This window comes from Rhinopithecus bieti, unplaced genomic scaffold (genome assembly GCF_001698545.2).
Source record: "Rhinopithecus bieti isolate Rb0 unplaced genomic scaffold, ASM169854v2 scaffold_3067, whole genome shotgun sequence".
Lineage (NCBI taxonomy): Eukaryota > Metazoa > Chordata > Mammalia > Primates > Cercopithecidae > Rhinopithecus > Rhinopithecus bieti.
In genome coordinates this window covers 1951596-1976098 of record NW_016804208.1, presented here as the reverse complement: position 1 = coordinate 1976098, position 24503 = coordinate 1951596, and the positions used below count along the sequence as shown (strand labels likewise).

Below are 24503 nucleotides of genomic sequence, written 5' to 3'. Positions count from 1 at the left end.
CATTATTTGTTTGATATTTTAAAGCCAGACTTTGTTTTTGACATATTCTTATTTCCATATCTATTTATATATATAAATAGATAAGAAATATTAGATGGGATTCAGGCAAAGTTTAAATATATTAAACTAAGTAGTATCAGAGAATAATTCGCTAAGCTTTTATTTGCTATTTTAAGCCAATGAATTGATGAATTTGAAGGTTTAAATGACTTGGTAGAAAACTGAACTTTCCCTTCTAGAAAAAAATGTCATTCAAAAGTTATAACGTTTGGGTCTGGGTAAGATTTGAAGCATGTAGAAAAATCTGCCAAGAAACTGCAGGAAAAAAAAATTAACAAAGAAGTTGCCCTTCAAAGCTTATTAGTGAGACTAAACATAAGTAATTATTTATTGCTACCTGAATCCTCTCTCCACATGATTCTCTTAACAAATCCAGGACAGCAAGTATCACACATGCAGGCTTGTCTACCAGGGAGCCAGTTTCTTAGCACAGAGTACACACTCGGATCTGAGAGGCATGGTTTTAAGAACACCAGCTTTCCCTTGCCAAGGCAGATCACAAGATAAATGAGGAAACACAGAGGCTCCTTAATAGAAAGCCAAAGCGTGGCATACTGGCTGTCACTTAGGGTCATAGGTCCTATTTCAAAAAAAAAAAAAAAAGGACTTGGCATCATCAAGTTCTTATACTGCAAAATAATTCCAGTTTTGCCATTAAAACTCCAATTACTTTTGCACCAATCTAATACTATAGATGATCAAACAGAACGTTAAGAGTTTGAAAGGTCTTTAAGTCACTGAGTTCATTTTATTCATTTTGCAGATGAATAAACCTTTTGAACCTGAGACTATAAGAAGTGAAAGTTTTTGTTTCAAATCAAACAGTGGTACTAGACTTCTTTTTGCTTAACTCTTAATCCAGTACACTTTCCATTATATCATGATGTCTCCTCCAACTTGCATAAGTAAGACAGTACCTAACTCAAAGGTCAGGGACACCCAGCTAAAGTTCTAACCTTGTTACGAAGCTGTCCCTGATGCCTTGAACCTATGGTTTTCCTATATATCTTTATTTTACTTTTTTACTGCGTAAGAATTCCTCTGATATAATGTTTTATTATGTATGTTTATATCTAGAAAAACATTATGTTTTTTTTAAACTGACTTCTTACAAGGATACATTAAGTGATAAACATGCACATATTACTCAGCAATTATTTATTGGTGCCAAGAATTAGAATACCTAAAAATATATCTAACACTAGAACTATCTGAGACTGAATGTGACCTTTCTTTGTTGATTCAGAAAGCACTCAATTTTCTGGCAAACCAAAAAGCTGACTGATAGGGATTTAAGGGCATAAGTGTCAAATTACAGAATCTGCTATATTGAAATGTTCAGTCTATACGTCATTGGACAAACAGATGAAACTTACTAATGTAAATGGAACCCTTGTTATCTTCCCAAATGCTGTGCCATAAATGTCTCAAATTAATAATATACCAATAAAAGCAAACACACACACTTACACACACACACAAAACCCTTATTTGATCCAATCAAGTTTCATTATCATAGTAAAAGAGCAAGATATGCACTTTAGAATTTTCTGGCTAAAAAAATTTACTTCTCTGTAACAACAGAAAATGTTATCAAGCATTGATTAAGTCCATTCCATTTTTAAAAAGTAGAACAAAATCTAATTTAAACTTCCCATAATTTTAACAAATCTAAAGATGACATTTTATAGATCTTGCTGAATAATTTTTCTGAGCTGTTATTTTAAGAACAAACAAACAAAACCTGCTTATCTGAAAAACTGTCTGGGATCTCAGGCACAACATTTTCATACTGTGAGTAAACCAAAACCTACCTGACTAATAAAACCAATATAAGCCTCTATTTACTTGAGGGGCAATCAGGTGTTACATTTTCATATACCTGACACCCTCATTCTCATCAGGATCATGTATCTGCCTTGTTAGTGACACTTTTTAAAAGGTATTCATGAAAATATAGCTCTTTAACAAAGATTGCTTAGCCTTCATTGTCAAAAATGCAACGTATACTTGAAATCACTCCATGCCGTGTATGTACACATCAAGTACAGCACACACATAAAGCACACTGTAACACACCCACATATGAAAATTCCACACTGACACAAACCTTAAAGGGTATGGGAGCAAAAGGGTTAGTTGGGGAACAATAGAAGATAATTCTACTTGAATTCTGTAATTCCTATAGCAATAGAAAACATATTGCTTCAGATATAGCATCTTTGGTTACCCATATCAATAACATGGTATTTATTACAATAACATGGAAATCTGACAAATATTCATAAAGTGTTTCCTGAAAAAAAAAATTGTTGACTGCTTTCTTTCTTTTCATGATCAAATTATGGTATATAAATTCTTGTAAATTTTTGTTTCAATTTTGGTTTTATAATTTCATCAGAAAATGAGAAGATCCAAGTACAGATTTACGAGCATTGAAACAGTTACGTTTCCTGATTCAGGCAATTACATGGGCATGCTTCATGAATATTCAACAGACTCCTGCATGTACACATACACAATTATTTGTGCAGTGATTAACTCATGGAAGAGCTTTTATGATCACCTTGTAGAAGTCTGAAAAGGATTCAAATCAACACATGGTTTTAAAAAAACTATGTGTGAACGTATCATACATTTGGCAACTAACAAAAATTTAAATATCAGAAATTTTAAATCACACCAAAATGAAAGAAAAGCATTGGACTCATGATTCTCCCTTACTCTTCAGAAGGGCCATTTAATTTCAGCAATAAAAATAAATATTCTCTGGCAGGAAAATGTGCTTAAGAAAGGATTTGCATGCCCACTCCAAACAGCTTTGAGAGTTTTTTTTTTTCCTGCCCAAATGTAGTAAATAGTGAACTGGGACAAAGACACAGCAGTAACAAAGAACAAAACATTTGCAAAAGGCAACCAACAGCAAGACAATGGGCATTATCCAACCTTGTCGGCGTTGATTTGTAGAGAGTCAGCAAATGGGTTAGTGCTGCTGAAGTTGTACTTAGGGTAAAGGTTGTGCGGCAAGGAAGGCAAAGGGGATTTCTAAAAGGAAACATAAGAGGCGCTGAACGCAAAGGAAATGTATTGAAAACAACTCAGTTTTAAAAGCAAAGCACATACTGATTTAAAGAAATGCTTGTGTGAAACTAGATCCTATCAGATCCAGTCATTAATAGCAACATCTTAAAATAGTCTGGAACTAAAGATTTGTTTCTGATGACCTAAATCTATACCTGAGTCTAAATCAGGTCACAAACCACACAGGAGACTAGTTGTCAAACTGATCCCAAATTTCTTTTATTTTTGCTCAATGACTTCAGTATTACTAACAGAAGCACATATATTTTGCCCATCTTATATATTAATACATGTTTCATGAATATCAGTAAACATGTTCAAAATTAAAACCATACAAGTTTTTTATTTACATCTAAAAGCTAATTATGTTTTTTTTTAAAAAATAATCTGTCTAGAATGCAAATTATAATTTGGTCTGCTAGTTAATTGGTAACCTTCATTATTCTTTTATTTTGTCTCCCAGTAAGGAAAGTTTCATATTTTGACTTGATATTGACAGTGCTTTAGAGCAGTTGTATTTTTTAACTTAAAAAATCAATAATTTATTAAAAAATGAACTCCTGTACAGTGGTGTTCTCTATTTCTGCCCAGTTTTTGTGGAGGTAGGAACATGGAGATTCATGTTATAAATAAATTTCCTATAAAATTGCCCATATTATTGGAGAATTTATGAGGCTTTCGACAATATTTGAAGTCCTGCCTTACAGTGTTTCTCAGAGGTTTTGTGGCTTGCCAGTAATAAGCCCTGAGCCAGACTGTTAGAGTTGAAAATACATATTAAAGCCAGGATGACTGCCAGATAGAATTTAGCATTTTCATAGTTAAAAAAAAAAAAAAGTAATTTCCTTAGCACAATAAATTCTTCTCCTTCTTTTCACACCCGCTATCTTTTTCTTTTATTGACTATATCTTTCAGGGGAAATTGCAGACATTTAAAATTCATTTTGGCTCCAATTAAATGTTTGTGTTACTTCTCTCTATAAAAAAGCCCCACTGGCAGGCGTCAAGTATAGGGAGAGGTTGTCATGTGACACCACCCTGTATGGGAGAACACTCTGGAAAGACTCTATCCTCAGTATGCCTGCACTAAAGCTTATGCCACATTACCCTTTCAATCTGCTCTTCTTGCAATGTTTTTCCTACAGAGGGAAGACAGGAAAAGAAATGGGCACAATGACATTTCTGCTCATCTCAACTTTCTCTCTGCTTTTCAGTTTAAAATGTCAACTCCTGCTTTACAAAAGAGAAGATCACAAATACCAAGACACATGACCATTTATTAAGGTGGAAGAAATGACTAGGCAGAGGTGACAAATACATCCTAGGCAAAGTAATTCAATGCTATGGAAGGTGGAGATTATTTCTAATCTCCCTACATGGGATTTTTAGGTTTTCAATGTACTATACAATTCTGTAGAACACTAGAAAACAAAACTAGCAACAAACGGAATATTTAAAGAAAGCTCTAGTTTATAATTTTTTATTACTTCTGTTTTCTTTTCAATTTGCAGATCTTAGAGGATTAGAATTTGGCCCTGATAGCAAAGTGTAAAACTATAGCATAGGCACAGCAGATACAATGGTAGATTACTCTATTATTAGGAAAAGATTTTTGGAAACAAACTATTTCTTATTAAAAAATCAATGATGATACTTCTGTTTATAGTCTCAAGGGCTGAGAAAAGCGGAAATATTAACAACGAAGCAGCACAGGGAAGACAAAAACATTCTCTAGTCCATATTAAATAGGGCCCGCCTTTCAGTGAGAAATTGCGGTCAGACTGAATTCTGTGAAGGGTCATACAGGTGAAATAATCAGGGCTACTTCTAGAAGTTTCTGATTCGTGAAGACCCTAAGGGCCAAAGCAACTGATTGGCTTTTCACCTTACATTTAAGATTTCCTAGGAGCTTTATCGTACAATTACAGATAAAACAATTATCAGTAAGAGACTTTTAAGTATATGCATTTGTGAGTGTCCCTTTTAGATTACTGGAGACCTAATTATTTCCATAAGGAAGTAAATCATTGAAACAAAATATATCTTGTTTTAAATGCAAAATTAATTTTAATTTTCTAAAGCAAAATAAGTATGACTTGACTAAATATGTCATTCATAACAAGATTTATCCTGGAACAACTGCTATAAAATCAGGTATCATTATACCTCAGAGAGCAAAATAAGTGTATTTTCCAGGTGTATGAGACAAGGTCTTCCCAGCTCATTGGAAAATGTGCCTGACACTGAAAGGAATATTTGTAATTTTAAGTTTTTAAAGCAATATTGAGAATCACTATTCAGCAATTTATAGTATTGTCCCAAATGACATAAAAATTGTAAATTATAAATGAAACAAAAAAAAGGACTAAAACCCACCCACAAAAAATAGCTTTAACTTCAACACCCATTTAACATTATTATGCTGTGTCTATGTTTAACACACAAATGGAAACAAATGTAAAAGGATTTATAGTTATTTAAACAAATAGAATAGTTCTGTAAAGAATGCAGCATGACGCAGCCCTACCATTTGGCAAATTTTCTTTCTGAATGGATAATTATTACCTAACAATAAACAACTGAATGACTAAAAATTGCAGATGTTGAAGTGCTTACATTAAAAACTACTAGATTCACTCTTTACAGTAAACCCAGATCAGAGTTACACCTGTCTTCACAACAGAAGGAAGGGCCAGTAAAATAAATCTGGTCACTTTACAGTCCATGCATAGAATATTGGTAAGTTACTTTGACAGAGCTCATCTAAAGAGCTGTTGGTTATTTTCATCATTTGAACCTTAATATCTTAAATTCTTAATTTCAGAAGTTAAACTGAGCCCTAATATCTTAAATTCTTAACTTTACAAGTTAAATTAAATGTATTTTGCAGATAAAATTACATATTTTAAGTTTTAGATGATGCCTTCAACTTCCTTCACATATGTTGATATTTTTATTTTAAAGACAACCAACCCTAAAAGCTAGTAAGCAGGTAATTCAAAGAGAATCACTATGATGGAGGTTGTTAACTTAAACCCAAAAAAGGAGCCTGTAAGTGCTTCAGGACATCTAGGAAATGGTATGCAATTTTTGAATGGATGTGTATGTTTCCAAAGAACTTTCAAAGGGGTATGTGAATCCAATATGCTTAATAACTGCTGCATGTGAATTTTTTTTTTTCATGAGGCACAAAGAAGGAGTCAAAAAATAGTTTTAAACTCTTGGCATAATTTTCATCTTCAGCATCAAGTCATATCAAATCCAAAGCCTTGCTCTGTATTTTTGTTAACAACAATCATTAAATGTAACTTACATTTTCTAAAATGTTTTTGAAAGCTATTTTACCTATAGTGACTGATGGCAAAATGGGTTGGTAGGTTTCTGTCCACCAATAGCTATACAGTGATGAAAAGCTACACAGTGATTGTGGCTAGAGTACAGCAATTATGAAATCACTTGTAAACAAACCAAATCTACCCTGTGCAAATTTAACGTTTCAGTGGGATACACAAATACATGAAAGATCATTCACAGATGATTATGGGATTGCATAAGCAGGAGATTCTGTCTAGAGAATAAATTTCAAGAAAATGTCATTTATTTGGCTTCTAAGGGGCTCCACTAGAGATCACAGATGATTAATCTGAATTACGATGCCACAATTCTTTTAATAATTTGTGTATTTTGTGATTAAAATGAATACTAATAATTAACCATCTAGATACCTAGAGATACTGATAAATCCTACTTCTGTGTATATTCAACAGACCTCAAAAGTCTTTATTAAACATGGTGGAAGGGATTTACAGGATAACTCAATTTCTGAGAAAGCAAAACAAACTTTTAACAAGTCTTCTGAGATTTGAAAAATCACTATCTTTGCTCATCCAGACAACTTGGCCCTTGATACATTAGATTCCAAGTTGAACACTGTTTGGATATGCCTACCTTGCCCTTTGTGTTCGCTTACCCTTGGTCTGTTTATAATGCTCTGTACCATAAAGACTACAGGGTTGCCTGCTTTCCGAATGGCTTCCACAGCTTGTTCATGGCTTGCATCTCTGAGGTCCATTCCATCCACCTGCAATGGAAGGCCTCAGCTTAACATTTCAAGAATCTATAGAACAACAAAAAAATGTGTGGATATGGAGTTTTAGGGGTACTTGGTTAGACTAGAAAATCTGTTTTAATATCAAAACTAATTGAGACTACATGTGAAGCTGCAGAACTTCCTGTCTGTCCAGTAGACTTGTGGTCCCTTGCTTTGGACACATATCTCTGTCTCCAATAATTAGTTCAAGTCATAATTAGTTGAAATGAAGGCTCTGCTTCTTCATTCCTTACATTGCTCAGCTGCTCTTTCAAATTAAAAAATCAGTATCATTAAAGAAATAATATGAGGGAACTATCTAGCAGCACTGTCTTCATCATGAAAGTCACCGTACTAATTTTCTTCTAATATATTATAGGGTGGTTTGGGAAGTAAGGGGAGATGCCTTGTGTAATTCTCTCTGTACAGGGAAACTTGAAGTTCAAAACAAAATTCTGATATCCAGAAAAATCAGATAATGGTAAGGTTAGTTTTGCAAAAGAGTCCTCACAGTAGATATGACAGGAGCTGGAAGCTAAGAAATTGTGTTTGTTAGTAATTCTTACATAGTTTGACAATGAAAGCTATTTTGTAAATTTTGTTGATCATGGCTTGCCTGAGTAATGATCAACTCAGCTTACACACTTTATGAATAAGAAGGAAAATAGTTTAAAAGGCCAAATGCTAATCCTGTCAGAAAACTATAGGATGTTAGTGTCATTTTATCATTTCCAATTACCATGTTATGATATACACAATATTACTAGAGGAGTAAACCCACAGTGGACACAATTCTAGAAAAGAACATTATTAGATCTTTGCACAGAACATTACCACCTTTAAAAGAATTATATAGATTTAGATAAAAACCTCCCTCAGGTTGATATTTAGATGACAACATTTTTTCAGTGCATATTAAAATAGCTTCTAACTTTTTTGTAGAACAAAAGTCAGTATTCACGTCTACCATATGTCTACTATATATTCCATTCGTGGAAAAATTTAACAGGATGTTAATTATCTTTGCTCAAGTCCAAAGCATTCCATTCTCAGAATGGAATGATTTGCAGATCTGCACTCACCTAGTCTACATACATTTTGAGAAACTCTTAGTAGAGACATGCTTTAGAATCCTTGGGATTACAGAGGACTGAGGCTTCCTACATACTAGAAAAGCCCTTGCAATATGGCACAAATCATTGCTAAATTGCATACAGTATTTTAAAACGCATCAAAAGCTCTTTCTTTTCCATTTTATAAGGGGAGTTTTAACTTTTTAAATATATGTAAACACATTGAGGCAAATTAAATGACTTTTTCTGTCCTATAAAAAAAAATCTCTTTTTCTATTTAGGTCAAAGGTATTTCATAGTGAGGTATGTGTAAAATAAACTTCTTAGTGATAATCCAAAATGTGAAATTTTAGGTAGTGTCCTACATAAAGGAGTTCGTTAAAATGGGTCTAAGATATCATCTAATGAAAGAATGCAGGAGAGAGAAAAAGCCTATCATTCTTCCTTATAAATGGTCATCAAAAAAAGGACTTAGTCCCTGTTTTCTCTCAGGTCCCAATCTTCTTCCATCTAAGGCTCTCAAAGACAGTCAGTCAACGAATGAATCAATCAATCAATCATCGAAATGTTCATTTTAAAGTCATGGTTGATATGTTATAATCTTCTTCTGAACAATTAAAGTATTCCAATGTGTAAGTTACATGGGTTTAGAAAATGAGAGTCACTTTTATAAAGTAAATATAATGGTCATTACAGTGTTAATAAAATTATCTTTATTTAGAAGTTGTCTCTTTTATTCTACTCTGTAAATCCTGAAAGAAAATCTGGGTCAGGCACTCCTTTCTCTATCCTTCTAAATAAAATTATGCTTATCCCGATCAAATAATTTATCACACTGTTCTGAAGTGACTTGATTACTTGTCAAGTCTGTCCCACTTGGCAGGCAGGCACAGTGCCTTGTTTACTGTGGGATGCCCAGAGCCTGTTATAGCACCTGGAATGCAACAGCTGTTCCAGGAATATTTGTTGAGTAAATGAGTGAGTGACTTATGAGAGAAGAGTCTATTTAAAATATTGAACTTTGCTTTGAATTAAGAGATTACACACAACTTGACATGCTTCTAACACGTAACAAAATACACATATATGTGCACACACATGCACACAGGCACACACACAGAGTCTTCATTGATGAATACAGCACTGAAAAGGAGATCCTGGCTTTGACTGAGAAAGATTCACATGAAAGGTAACTGAGGTCTCAGCATTAAATATTTTACTAAAAAAGACTCCCTTGGGGAAAAAAAAAAAACACTCATCCAACAAAGTTTATCTGCAATGAAATGATAATAATAAAGTATTTCTTGAAATACAACCTCATTAATACCTTAATTATATCTACATTTTGTGTGTGTACATATACATACATTGTATGTCTATATAATCTTAATTCAAATTTTTTCCCTGAGAATTGTGCTTTGTTCTTTCAAACAGAACATAATTATTTTACCTTGGAGCCAATTTTTTTAAATGGTTGGCTTTATCTCCAAACATCAGTCTCTATATCAAAACATATAATCTGTCATTATATACATAAGAGAAAATTATGTATGAAAATAAACAAAAAGAAATAATTTAACCACACACATATTTTACTCGAATGCTGGGTTGAATAACTAGTATGAAGATGACAATTCCCTTGGTACAAAGGATGGAGCAGGTGAAAAATTTTCGCACAGAAAGCTTGCTGGAGGGTACCTCTACAATTCTATCTCCAGGTTTCAAGGTTCCATTTTTGCCAGCTGGACTATCTTCCAGAACATGTTTGATGAAAATGCCCCTCATCACTTCTCCGTTGCTTAGACGACTCCCCATCCCTCGTCCACCAACAATGCTGATGCCTAAGGATTTGCTTGGTTCTCTCCAGAGTTCCACCCTAAAAAATAAATAAAATTTTCAACTTTTAGGAAAAATCATAAGGGTAAAGCTTCATGATACTGGATTTGGCAATGGTTTCTTATATATAAAACCAAAGGCACAGAGAACAAAAGAAAAAATAGATAAAATGTACTTTATCAAAATTAAAAACTTTTGTTCATCAACGATACTCTTAACAGAAAGGAAAAAAGTATTTGCTAATCACATATCTGATAAGGGATTCATATGCTGAATACAAAGGGAATTTCTAAAACTCAACAACAACAACAAAAAACAAGTGGTATAAAACACGGGCAGGTGTCTTGAATATATATATATGACCAATAAGCACATGAAAAGATGTTTAACATCACTAAATATTACGGAAATACAAATAAAAAGCACAATAAGATACCATCTCACATCCAACAGGATGGCTACTACCTACTAAAAAAAATCACACACACACAGAAATTAATAAAGATGCAGAGCATTTGGAACCCTTGTGTACTGTTGGTAGAAATGTAAAATGGTGCAGCTGTTACGGAAAATAGTATATAGTTTCCTCAAAAAATTAAAAATAGAATTATCATATGATTCAGCAATTCCACTTGTGGGTATTATAACCAAAGAATTTAAAGCAGGATCTCAAAGAAATACTTATACACCCATGTTCACAATAGCCAAGAGGTAGAAGCAAACCAATTATCTATCAAGAAATGAGTAGATAAAATACTATATACATTCAATGAAATATTATTCAGCCTTAAAAAAGAAGGAAATTCTGAAACATACCATAATATGAATAAACCTTGAAGACATTACGCTAAGTGAAGTAAGTCATCTAAGTAAAATAAAGGACAAATGTCATTTAATTTCACTCTTATGAGGTACCTAAAGGTACCCAATTCATAGAGGCAAAAAGTAGAAAGGTGGTTGCCTGGGATGGGAAGAGAGAAGAAAGGGGAGTTATTGCTTAATGGGTATAGAATTACAGTTTTGCAAGATGAAAAAAGTTCTGTAGATAGACAGTGGTGGTGATTGCAGAGCAATGTGAATGTACTTAATGCCACTGAACTGTACACTTAAAAATGGTTAAGACGGCTTAAAACAATAATAAAAATATTTTAACAAAATGAAGTAAAATGTCATATATGTTAATTTTTACAAATATTACTTTGCTCAATTTATTAAGGTTTTACTAGTAGTAAAACAAGATAGTTTACCTTCTCAATTATGTGTCTTGTAGAATCTAATAATATGTTAATGTATTTCTGAAAATAATTTGTTATAAGTAAAACTGGACTCATACTCCAGGCTGTAGCACATACCAGCGTAAAAGGATGATTATTACATATATTAAACAATAAAAAAATTCAGCTACTGCTAAACAGATAGTAGCTTCTAAGCTTAGCAACCAAATCAAGGGAAAGAACACTCCTGCACACACTATGTCAGGAAGTCATCTCTGTAGAAGAAGTCATTCTTGCCAAGGCAGACCTGGTCACTAATAGTCACGACATGAAGAACAGTGACTGACAAAATCCTACAGGATATGATTCTCTCACTATCTCCCCAACCTCCCCTGCTGATACGATTTGGCTGTGTCCTCACCCAGATCTCAATTTAAATTGTAGCTCCCACAATTTCCACATATTGTTGGTGGGATCCGGTGGGAGATAATTGAATCATGGGGGCAGGTCTTTCCTGTACTGTTCTCATGATAGTGAATAAGTCTCACAAGACCTGATGGTTTCATAAGGGGGAGTTTCCCTGCACAAGCTCTCTTCTCTTGTCTGCCACCATGTGAGATGTGCTTTTCACCTTCCACCACGATTATAAGGCCTCCCAAGCCACGTGGAACTGTGAGTCCATTAAACCTCTTTCTTTTGTAAATTCCCCAGTCTCGGGTATGTCTTTATCAGCAGCATGAAAACGGACTTAATACACCTGCCATGGGCTCTGTACTTTTCTCTCTCCACTCTAGCAGCCACATCATCTCCTTACTATTCCTTAAGTTCATCTGGCATACTCCCCTCTTGGGGCCTTGACGCTTGCTAATTCCTCTGCCTTGAATACATTTTCCATACCCACAAAATAAAGACGTGAACTCATATGTAATAACCGCAAATAGCTATAAAAGCTATGAGTATATTTAAAGCACATGCATCTTGTGAAAAGGCAGGATGTAAGAAAGAGTAAGGTGATTTGCAGTGAGGTCTTTGGCCAAGATGAGTCAGAGCTCAGGTTGTTGGAGGAAAATAGACCAAACAGAACTTTAAGGAGATGATGAGGCCCTGCAATCTGCTCCATGCTGCACAAAGGAAGACAATGTTGGACATTAAGTAGGATAAGATAGCACTGTCAAACATGTCTTCAACACTGACATTTAAGGAGCTCCTAGAGAAGAGGAAAGGTTGAAGTAAGGACTCCTGCAAAATGATTGAGGTAAGAAGAGGCTGGGGATGAAAGAGTACCACAGAGAGGAGAGGACAGGAACCAGGTGAAATGAAAGCAGATGCTGAGGCACATCTTCCTTTGGCCAGTAACTTTTTTTTTTTTTTTTTTGACTGCAAATCTATAACTCTAGAAACTCTACCTGTTTAGGTTGAAAGGACCTTACCATGATCCTTGATCTTATAAAATCTTTGTTAATAAACTAGTTAAAATCCTATTCATTGTTTTCTCTTACTCCAGAAATTCTGTGACAGAAAAGAACCAACATCTACCATCCTTCCCTGTTTTGTTTGTTTGTTTTTGTTTTTGTTTTGAGACAGGGTCTCATTCTACAGCCTAGGCTTGAGTGCAGTGGCATAATCATAGTTCACTGCAGCCTTGACTTCCAACCTCAACGTCCTGGGCTCAGGAACTCCTAAGCTCAAGTAATCTTCCCATCTCAGCCTCCCTAGGTGCTGAGATTACAGGCATGAGCCACCACAACTGTCCCTTCCCTGTTTTCTTGAAGCTGTTCCTAAGGCAAAATGGCAAAGGAGTTAGTAAGTTTAGCCATTGCACATATAGTACCTTTTACATATAGTAAGTTCAGCCACAAGTGTACATATTTAACAATCCAGAATACATAGGCAGGACTCCTTAACTCTTTTCTTAAAAATAAAAAATAAAAAAAAAAAGAAGGAAGGAAAGAAAATGTCTCCAAGGGCTCTTAGTATTTGGTGCAAATTAGAAAGTGATTCTTACGACTTCTTGAGTAATACAAAAAAACATAAGTAACAGCAAATGTTTATTAAGGGTTTTACCATGTCTTCAGTATTATTCTCTAAGTAAGCTACATATACTTTCATTTAATTTTCATATCATACCTATAAGGTAGACATTCTTACTGGCCCCATTTCACAAAGAGAAGAGACACAGAGAGGTTAAGGAACCTTTGGATAATAGCACCTTAGGTCTCATAGGGTTTGGCACAGAGAGCAAAATACCCTCCCTGGAAGTAAAGGTTGTAAATCCTTAAAACAATGAAGACGATAATCAAAGACAGAACTGCCAAAATGACACAGCAGTGAGAAACCAAACTCATTATTCACTGAACAGAGAATAGAAACACAGTGAAAGAAAAAGGAGGCCTAGAAAAGAAACAACTACAGAATATGTTTGCTTCAGAGATCATTATGTAGGGAAAAAAAAATGGCAGCCTATTTGAGATTTACACATAGGTTTAAAAATAATGAAATTCAGGAAGACACAGGTTAAACACAGCTCTGAGGCCAGATTGCCTGAGATGTAAACTGAGACTCTGGGTGCCACTCCTGCTCTTTTGCTACTTAATGATTATGTGACACGGGGTATTTACTTAGTCTCTGTCTTACTTTTCTCAGCTGTGAAATACAGCCAACAAGAATCTCTGAACAGAGTTTCTGTGAGGATTAATTAATACATGTAGAGTCCAAAACCAAAGCTTTGGCACATAATAAGCAACCAATAAATCTTTTATTACTCGTTATGATGGTAGTGGTGGTGGTGGTGGTGGTGGTGGTGATGAAGGTGATGATTACTGCAGTAATGAAAGCAAGATATGAAACTGAAACTCAATCCATATAACAAATGACCAAATGTTCACCCTACCTGATCAATCCTGTTATACCTACTACACCTTGTTTATTTAGAAAAGGAGCCAAGGAGCCATTTTCCACCCATTAGATTGATAAAAAAACTTTTCAAAAAATGATATGATGTGGTAACAAGAATGTGGGGAAAAGGGAACACTCATATACTGGAAATAGAAATAAAAATTGGTATAGCGACCAGGTGCGGTGGCTCATGCCTGTAATCCCAGCACGTTGGAAGGCTGAGGTGGGTGGATCACAGGTCAAGAAATCAAGATCATCCTGGCCAACATGGTGAAACCCCATCTCTACTAAAAATACAAAAAATTAGCTGGACGTGGTGGTGTGCACCTGCAGTTCCACCTACTCGGGAGGCTGAGGCGGAAGAATCGCTTGAACCCGGGAGGAGGAGGTTGCAGTGAGTCAAGATCATGCCACTGCACTCCAGCCTGGCAACAGAGCAAGACTCCGTCTCAAAAAAAAAAAAAAAAAAAAAAAAAAAAAAAAAAAAAAAAAAATTGGTATAGCAACCTTAAAAAACAATTTGACAACTGAAAGTAAAAAATGCATATAAACTTATAGGACAGCAATTCCAATTCCACTTCTGGATATATTCCATAGATAAATTTTCATGTGTAAGTATAAAGAAATAAACATATTTGCTGCACAGAATTATTATAATAGCAAATAACTATTAACTAATATGAATCTGACAATAAATAAACTATGGTATATTCATATATTGAAATGTAACACAACAACTAAATTGAATGAATTAGATCTTTAAGTATCAAGCTTGACAGATTTACAAAACGTAAGAGTTGAGAGAAAAATTAAGCAAAATGGAAAATACATGTAGTAGTATAATATCAATTGTATAAAATGAAAATCACATGCAAAATAAAATATAACCTATTTTATAATATTAAAATTTGTATTTTGCTAAAAAGAATTCTCTAGTTTCAAACAAATTAAATTTTTGTTGATTTCATGAATGACTGTCCCATTACGTTTCCAATGCTATGAAGCATGTTAACAACACTAACTCCTAGTTTATTAAAAGCTCTGGTTATTCCATTAAGCTTTCTTCTCATGCTCTATGAACTTCCCCTAGAAGTAGCTTAGTGCATCTAGGGGAAGCACTATATTAGTAAGTACAGAGTACCTTTTTAGAAGGATTTATGGAAACTTTGGACATATTCTTCATGTAAGGTTGTTAGCACCTTTAGAGCTATCTTAGGATTGCATGAAGGTTAAAAGCATAAAAATTTTCCAGTCCAGAAGTTATGTTCTTCTTTCTCATAAGAAAATTTCACGATTCCTGTGTCAAAGGCTTTCTCTTTGTTTAGGTACCAGTGACAAATATTTTGTCAATATAGACAAAGCCAACCACTGACTCACTATGTGCCAGGCACTCTGCTGAGGATTTTAGATGACACTGAATTTTCCCCCAAATACGAAAGATTCTATTATTAACCTCATTTTACAGATAAAGTAGCAGAGACCTAGCAGAAATTAAGAAACTTGTCTTAGAAAGTATCAGAGCCAAAGTTCTAACATGGCTCTTACTGACACCAACCATTTTGCATGTTGCCTTCTGTATTAATCCATGTTCACGCTACTGATAAAGAAATACCCGAGACTGGGCAATTTACAGAAGAAGGAGGTTTATTGGACTTATAGTTCCACATGGCCAGGGAAGCCTCACAATCATGGCAGAAGGCAAGGAGGAGCAAGTTACAGCTTAAGTGGGTGACAGCAGGCAAATAAAAGAGCTTGTGCAGGGCAACTCCCCGTTTTTAAAACCATCAGGTCTCGTGAGGCCCATTTACTATCAGGAGAACAGCGTGGGAAAGACCCACCCCCATAATTCAATCATCTCCCACAGGGCCCTTCCCACAACATGTGGGAATTATGGGAGCTACAAGATGAGATTTGGGTGGGGACACAGAGCCAAACTATACCACCTTCTAAAATCTACTTTTCCTCTTATAATATTGTTTCTAAAACTGACCAACCCATCTTTTTTTCCTGTGATTACTGTCCTCCTAAAAAATTCAAGTTTATCACTGTGACTACCTGCTACAAAATAGTTTCATTTAACTTATTTCCACCTCTAACCACAAATATATATGACACTTAACACCTCAGAATATATTTTCTGCCACAGATCTAGCACTTATACCCTGTTCTCAATGTAGGCAGCAGTATAGAGGGCTTGATGGGAGTTTTTAAGTGAGCTAAGTGACTTTTGAAGAAAGTGAAATAAGAAATTCATTTTAGATGGCTGAAAATCCATGCTGCTTCTTTGAAAGCAACATAAAATAATGTTTTTTATATTTTAAAAATATTTAAATGTGATGGCTACAGGTTATCACTGGTGGGCGGGGGAAATCATTAAATTGTACTGGCATTTATGAATATTACATATTCTTCTCTTGAGCATTTTATTTATTCATGTAACAAATATTAATGTTTACTAAATACAAAGCACCACTGTGATGGTGACCTTTAGTTTGGGGTGGATATCCACGGATTACCTGTGTTTTACTCTTAATGTGAAATATCTTGTGTTCTTAAATTGTTTCATGTGTTTCTACATCTTGCCCAGCCAAGTACATTAGAGGTTTCTTGAGGCAGGATTTGCATCTTCTACTTACTTCCTTGTTATTCACAAAATCATTGGCTTTAAGTCTAGGTCCATAATTAGGACTCAGTAAATTCCTATTAAACTAAAATTGATTTTACTCAGTATAAACACATCAATATGCTTTAGTGATGCACGTGATACATCTAAGTATATTTGAGGATGTCATCTTATCTATTATACATGAAACTGGTCCTAGACAGATTACGACTTAGGATAAACTCGGCCTGTGGTAACAAGGCTACAAGGGTACTTTTACACACACACACACACACACACACATACACACACATGTTTTGATATATATGTTTGCCTATCTAGTTTCTACAAATGCTAGGTAAATTTAAATGAATACTTTTTGGTATACCTAAGATCAATACAGAATGTAATCCATTCCAACTATCTATGCATAACTTTCTTTAATTTAGTTCCTACTATGTGCAAGATCTCTCCATATATGTTAGTTTTAACCCTGTGTGATACACATTATTCTCTAAATTGTACATATGAAAAAATGATGGGTTAGAAGTATTAAACAACTCACCCGATGTGTCAAGAAGCAAGTTGTAATCCAGCACTTGAAACCACACCTGCTTATCTTTAAACCCTATATATCCATTGAGTGGGCAGAAGACAGAAAAAGTCCTTACCGCCTGGGCTGATTCCAATTGCTATATGCTGTGTTTTGAAGTTCACTTTCTTCGCCCTCTCCCTCTTCTCGCTCTGGTAATTCTGGAATGTCTCTGGTTAAAGAATTACACAATGAGTACCCCCAAATCCTAGTAAAAACATGCAAGATTATATGTACTCTACTATAGATTTAGCTAAAATGCAGGACTGCTTTATATTTTCACTGTACAAGGCCTTAGGTATAAAATATTTTACACTGGGGAAAGAAAAACCTAACCAAACAAAATTAAAACCTTGCTTTAGAATCAACCTACCATAGCGTAGAACTGAACACTAAGACTCTTGTCTAGTCTGTTTTTTCCCTGATGAGACATGGGAGCATAAAGGAAAGGAATGGGAAAATGGGATAAATGCCAGGTTTGTAAAGAAAACCCATTGACAAGCATTTCTTAAATTTCTATAATGTGCAAGAAGCTAGAGGTACCATGTAGGTTTTAAGCATGTATGCACAGCCCTGAACCCTGTCCTGAATGAATTTCTCATCAAGTTTGCCAAGAGTTTAGTATCTCTGCTTCCTAAGGATGGACCAATGATTTTCTTTCCATTTTTGAAAAATTAAGTGAAATGCTTATGGTCCAGCTTCACCCCATCCAGAGGAACCTGGCACAGAATACTTCTTAAGGGAAGCAGTTTACAACGTATCTGTGTTCAAGGTCACTCTTCCACTTCTGTAGCAATTTAGATGTTGCCAAATGCCAGGCATGTAACAAACTGTGCCCAGTCTACTGATTGTAAAGAAAACTGTACAACAATAACAATATCAAGACATATTTTGTTAGTCCAATGGAATACTTTGTATCAATAAATGGTGCTCTGAGGACAACAGAGAATGGTTACACCGATTATGGCCTGTGCCTCGGCTGTGGTAAAAATTGGATTTCTAAAGAAACATGTCCACATATAAAGCAAACGCGGCTATAAAAATTCTGATTCAACAAATGTTTTCAGTCGATATTTACAGAAATTGAAGAATCAAAAGAAAGTATGTAAAATTACAGCCATTCTCCCCTGACAGGAATACTGAACTCTCTCAAATGATGTAATATTTAGAATTCAAGATCAGAAGTCATCTAATTCAGTCATTCATCTGAGATTTAATGCGCTTTGCAACATTTCTGGCAAGCAAATGTCCAGGCTCTCCCAGAACATCTCATTCTTTCTTAGACCCGAATGTTAAGTTTTTGTTTTTAAGCTATTAGAGTAAAACCTATTTGCTATAGGTCCTACCCATTGGTTTTGTGTTTGAATTTCCCTCCTCTGCAATTAAAGAATAAAGCTCTGAATGAGGCTAGGGTTCCCAGAGTCTAAGTCTGACACTAGGGTAGGAACGGCGGGAAGAGCTCCAAGAGGGAGATCCTAAAAATGATGTCAAAGAGTTGACAGAGAAATAGTAAAAGTGAAGTCTTCATCCAGAGGATGCAAGGCAGAGAGGTTAAAAACTAGCACTAACCTTCTGGAAATACAACAGGAAAGAATATGTGATGAAGAAAGCTGACTTAGAAGACAGACAAGAATTATAACTTAGAAACAGTCCTTAAAAATATTCAGTGACAGCCAGGGGATGTGGGGAGGTCCTCAGCCCTAAGGCCTAAGCAGTGGGAGCTATTCAGAAACAGTGTAGCCAGATTGCATCTTGCTTCTTCCTTTTTAGGTACAAGAAGATGAATATCCTGAATAATCCAATACAAGGACCCCGGTCTCTTTAGATGATTCTATAATCTTGAATCCTTTCGCAAACCCCATATATGCTCCTCTACATGTGCTGATTATTGTTTACTCATCTTAGTGTGTGGTTTCAGGGACTCCAGTGTCATGTCTTCCTGCATGCACTCAGCCAAGAAAGAAGTCAATCAACTGCTTTTCCACTGTCTTAAACCACTGAATACCAATAAAATTTTTATCAACTATAATAAGTAGATCTCTTTATATCTGCAAATATGTACCAGGTGAAGTAACTGGCAGAAAGTCACATGGTGAGAAAGACACATGATGAGAAAGACACTGGCAGAAAAACAGCATAGGTGAGATTTGGATCGAGGGCATCTTACCATAAAACCTGAGTTCTTAACTTCCATGCTATATGGTCACATATTTTTATATGGCGCATGCTTCGTAGACTTCTGCAATTCCTTCCTTGCATCCAATGGTAAGAACATGGATTATGCTTACATTCTACGCTTGGCTCTGGCATTTATTAGCTGTGGGAAAGTTACTTAACCTTTCCCTGCTGCAGATTGTTCCACCAAAAATGCATATCTAGTTGCTCTATTTTAAGCATTCTGATATCCATAGAAAATATACTTTCTCTGCAGTGAAGCAGCTAGTCACAGCACAGGACAATCCAGGCTATTCTCTTTTCTGTGCTTAGAGGAAGCACAGTGCTCAGAGTGGCTTTCTTTCTAATAACTTGTGAGTATTTTAAGGCCCTAGAACTTAACAAGACTCAGATGTTAGCTGGTGTATTCTTTAAGTCAGTCATCTGATACAACATTTCAGAGAGACATTGAAATAATTTGTTTTACCAGTTTGACAGGAAGCACTGGGAAACTATAATCAACTAATGCCATTAACCCAACAGTGGAAATCCTGGAGTGTGGCTGAGCTTTGTACAGTGTAAAGTAAATATAGTTGTCTCCCCTATCCCTCATATCCTTGAGTCCAACATCCATGGATTAAATCAAAAATATTTGGGAAAAAAATAGATGGTTGCATCTGTACCAAACGTGCACTTTTTTTTCTTGTCATTATTTAAAAAAATACATATAACAACAACTTACATAGCCTTTACATCCTATCAGGTATTATAAGGAATCTAGAGATGATTTAAAGTATATGGGAGAATGTGTGTAGGTTACGTGCAAATACTACACCATTTTATATAAGGGACTGAGCATCTGTGGATTTTGATATCCGTGGGGAGTATTGAAACCAATCCCCAACAGATAATGAGGGACAATTATACTCCTTTTCCCATAATATTCATGAGGCCCCAAGGACCATACCATTCCTTCCCTTTATTAAACAAATAACATACCTTCCCCCTCCCTGACACTTTCTGTATTCTGTAGTCATCTGTAATGTGCAGAGGAAGCAGTGAAGCAAGATCACAATGAATGTAAGGTCACTGGAGACCGTGGTGTTCTGGGATGTTCTGACATCCACTAAAGAATGGTAGAACTTGGCTGGACATGGTGGCTCACGCTTATAATCCCAGCACTTTGGGAGGCCAAGACGGGTGGATCACCTGAGATCAGGAGTTCAAGACCAGCCTGGCCAACATGGTGAAACCCCATCTCAACTAAAAATACAAAAAAATAGCTGGGCGTGGTGGTGGGCACCTGTAATCCCAGCTTTTCAGGAGGCCGAGGCAGGAGAATCACTTGAACCCAGGAGGTAGAGGCCACAATGAGCCAAGATCGTGCCATTGCACTCCAGCATGGGTAACAAGAGTGAAACTCCGCCTCAAAAAAAAAAAAAAAAAAAAAAAAAAAAAAAAAGAATGGTACAACTCTTCTGAGAAGACCTCAGAGTGCTTGCAAAGCCATTTCTGCTCTACCACATGCTTACAAGAAATTTGGTAGTCAGTTGCCAGCACAACTGAAAAACACAGGTCCACAACTGAGAGTGCAGAATGGTACATTCTTCATGGAAAAGCGATTTGACATTATTTCTCTCCCTGATCTTGACTCAGTCAGCAGCAGCATCAAAACCCAGTTCCTCCCTTTCCTAAGAAAAAAGAAAACGCTCCCTTTATTATTTAAAGGCTCTTAATACATTGTATATCAAGTGCCTTTAAAAAGCCAAACACTGTTTCCTAACATGCATACGTGCTAACAGGTTCAGCTCAACATTCTCCAAAAGAGCAAGAAAATTACAAATAAAAAATGTTCTGGCCTAGGCATGGTGGTGCACGCCTCTAAATCCCAGTACTTTGGGAGAACGAGGTGGGCAGATTGCTTAAGCTCAGAAGTTTGAGACCAGCCTGAGTAACATGGCGAAACCCCATCTCTACAAAAAATACAGAATTAGCCTGACGTGGTGGCACATGCCTATAATCCCAGCTACCTGGGAGGCTGAGGTGGGAGGATCCATGAACCCAGCAGGTAGAGGCTGCAGTTAACTGTAATGGCACAACTGTACTCTAGCCTGAGCAACAGAGTGAGGCTCTGCCTCAAAAAAAAAAAAAAGTTTCTGAATTTGTATGCTTGTTAATAAAAGAATAAATAACATTTCTGAAGAAGTCTGATAATATTTATGAAAGAGTAAGAAACATCATACAATTTCTTAGGTTCTAAGAAATTAATGAAATAATACTCATTTGGGACAAATTATCAAAAATCAACATGTTAAAAGTGATACATTGTGTGGTAGAATTAAATATTAATTTATTAATTTGAATATATATTTCTCAAATTTTCCATACTATATAATAATTGCTTATATAATTGAAGGAAAGGGAAGAAGAAAAGGATTGAGACCTTTTCTTTGCTCTAGTCCTCCCTGACTCTGAATTCCAAATTCTCTACAACTTGCTGTATCATTCATTGCATTTGATTTAATGTTTCACTTACCTGCCAGTGTATGAAGAAAAAATATCCAATGTCATTATTTTTCCAGATTGTTGTCCCAAGCTTATTTTGAACTCTTCCAAATGTTCTGCAGGCACATAAGTAATTCTGGAAGAAACCAGAATCCATGGAAGTGAAGGGAAATAATATTTTGCCTGTTAGGAAAAGCTTCTAAAATAAAGGAAACAAATCATATTATCCCTTTCTCCCTACTTTTTCACACAGCTCATTTAATCAGTATATTCAGCAGAGAATCCAAACTTCAATAAGATAAAGTATTCTATAGGGAAGAATAACAACAGAAACTAAGTTTTTAAATGTTGCTGATTCACTATGTGTTTACCAATCAACAGGCAGGGAAGGAAAACAATTATTTATATTGTAAAATGAAAAGGCTAAGAACCATTTTTTTAATATTAGGAAGATCTATAAATCCCTAGAATAATAATTGTCAATAATAACACCAATTTTGCCCAAAGATTTCTGGGATCTCTAGCAGAAACAAATTAGGTATACTCTATTAAAATGCTGAATATCACAAATTACTTTGCATCTTTCTATAATACATAATTAATTCTAGAGATTAACAAGCATTATCAACAATTACATTAGCTCTATTAAGTTATGAACTCTCAAGTCTGAAGTATGAAACGAAACCATTTGAGTTTATGGAAAGACTTACTAATTTGTAGCAATTTTTAAAAATTCACTTTGGTCTCAAAAAAAGGTCTTACTATTTACACGTGAATGGCCATCTACTAATTCAACAAGTACTGACTGAATGCCTATTATGTGGAAGACACTGAGCCAAATGCTGACTCCTGCTGTAATGTTCAGAAACTGATATATGAAAATTCAAGTTTACTGCTTTCCTGTAAAGCTTCTTAACATAGTGGACACACTTTTTAAAGCAAGCTGTTTCAAGATCTTCAAGTTAATGAATAGTAACATAAGAGAAATACTGTATCTGAACTCAAAACAGCATGTTTGTGCAACTAAAAATTAGAAATCACAAAGAGGTATTAAATCATCTGTCCATAATTTATCTGTTAAAATAATAAGTATACAAAACCTCAGCACCAGAGGGCAAAGATAAAAAGATTGTTTTTTTATGTTATAATGAAATAAAAAATTATACCAGCGTCATAATTTACTGAATGAGTAGTATACATAATTTCAAACATATTGGTTATTCTATAGAAAGCATTCACTCATTTACTTCAAAGTGTGAGGTCACTTAGGTTTGGAGTCGGAAGACACAGTTCTGCTACCATGCAGAGTGTCATGGGGTAAATCACCACTGCTGAATCTCCATACCCTTTACCACAAAAAGGATGCCACTTTTGTGATGCTACTGTAAGCTGAGAAGCACAATCCAAATAGAAGTGAGTGCTCTCACAGGTCATCAGCTCTCCTGGTCATACTGATCACTCGGGCAGAATACATGGAGCCTTTGGGAATCTCTTCATGACACTTTTACCTCAAAGGTCAAAAAATGAAGCAGAAAGTACAGATCAATGGATTTAAGACTAGGCTGGCTGAAAAAGTTGCATTCTAATTCTGGCCCTATTTAATTTATTCATCTATAAAGACACCTTCTCTAAGATGCTGCAAAAATATACTGAATAGCAAATTTGCTTTTATCCCTTCAAACAATATATTATGTCAGGACAGAAGTCTGATTATATTTTAAACAATGAAAAAATAAAATAAAGATAAACATGAAACCTAAAATGTGAAAAGGCTTTGAAGAAGACTGGTATTATTCCTGAAGATTCAGTAAAACTCATATAAATAAAACATAAGTTTAAAAAGCCAGGAAAAGGTCAGGGAAGAAAGGCAGGATAGAATAGCAAAAATAATAGCAATCAGTACAAAGTCTTTAATTTTTTTATTGGTTTGAGAAAGAAGGTAAAGATGTTTCTTCCCAAACAATGCTAAAATGAGTTTTCTTTATATTTGTTCAAAGTTGTTTTTTCTGTTGAGGAGCGGAGGCATTTACAAATATTTTTCTGATACTTTGCGTATTAGTGAGAAAGAGTAGAGGCGGCAGTTTTCCTAACTATTTAGCCACTACAGAGTGAGGCCACCAGAACAAGCATCCCACAATGCAACAGAACATGCAGAGCCATGCTACCACAAGCCTGGACACAGGATCATACAAAACCTCCGAATGGCCAGCAAAAATGCCAAAGCTAAATTACGAGATGCAAAAACACGCTGAAAATGCTTATTTGAGAGTTGAATTAAAAATTCAAACTAACTTTTGGTTACACATGGACTAACTTTTGGTTACACACGGACTAGAAGAAAAAAGAATACCATTAGTGATGCTGAAATGTGATATGGCTATTAATGCAGAGACTATTCCTG

The 24503-nt window shown here is 35.2% G+C and overlaps 1 protein-coding gene across 1 annotated transcript in view; it reads right to left on the bottom strand.

Moving 5' to 3' along the window:
* MPDZ (multiple PDZ domain crumbs cell polarity complex component) overlaps positions 1–24503 on the bottom strand; it is a 163714-nt gene that overhangs the window by 48947 nt on the left and 90264 nt on the right. The window contains exons 23-27 of the mRNA XM_017867162.1: positions 22134–22238; positions 17523–17615; positions 10003–10180; positions 7112–7222; positions 3007–3105 (exon numbers count right to left, since the gene is read on the bottom strand). Of these exons, the coding sequence (XP_017722651.1) occupies positions 3007–3105; positions 7112–7222; positions 10003–10180; positions 17523–17615; positions 22134–22238 (586 nt within the window). The remainder of the gene's footprint in view (positions 1–3006; positions 3106–7111; positions 7223–10002; positions 10181–17522; positions 17616–22133; positions 22239–24503) is intronic.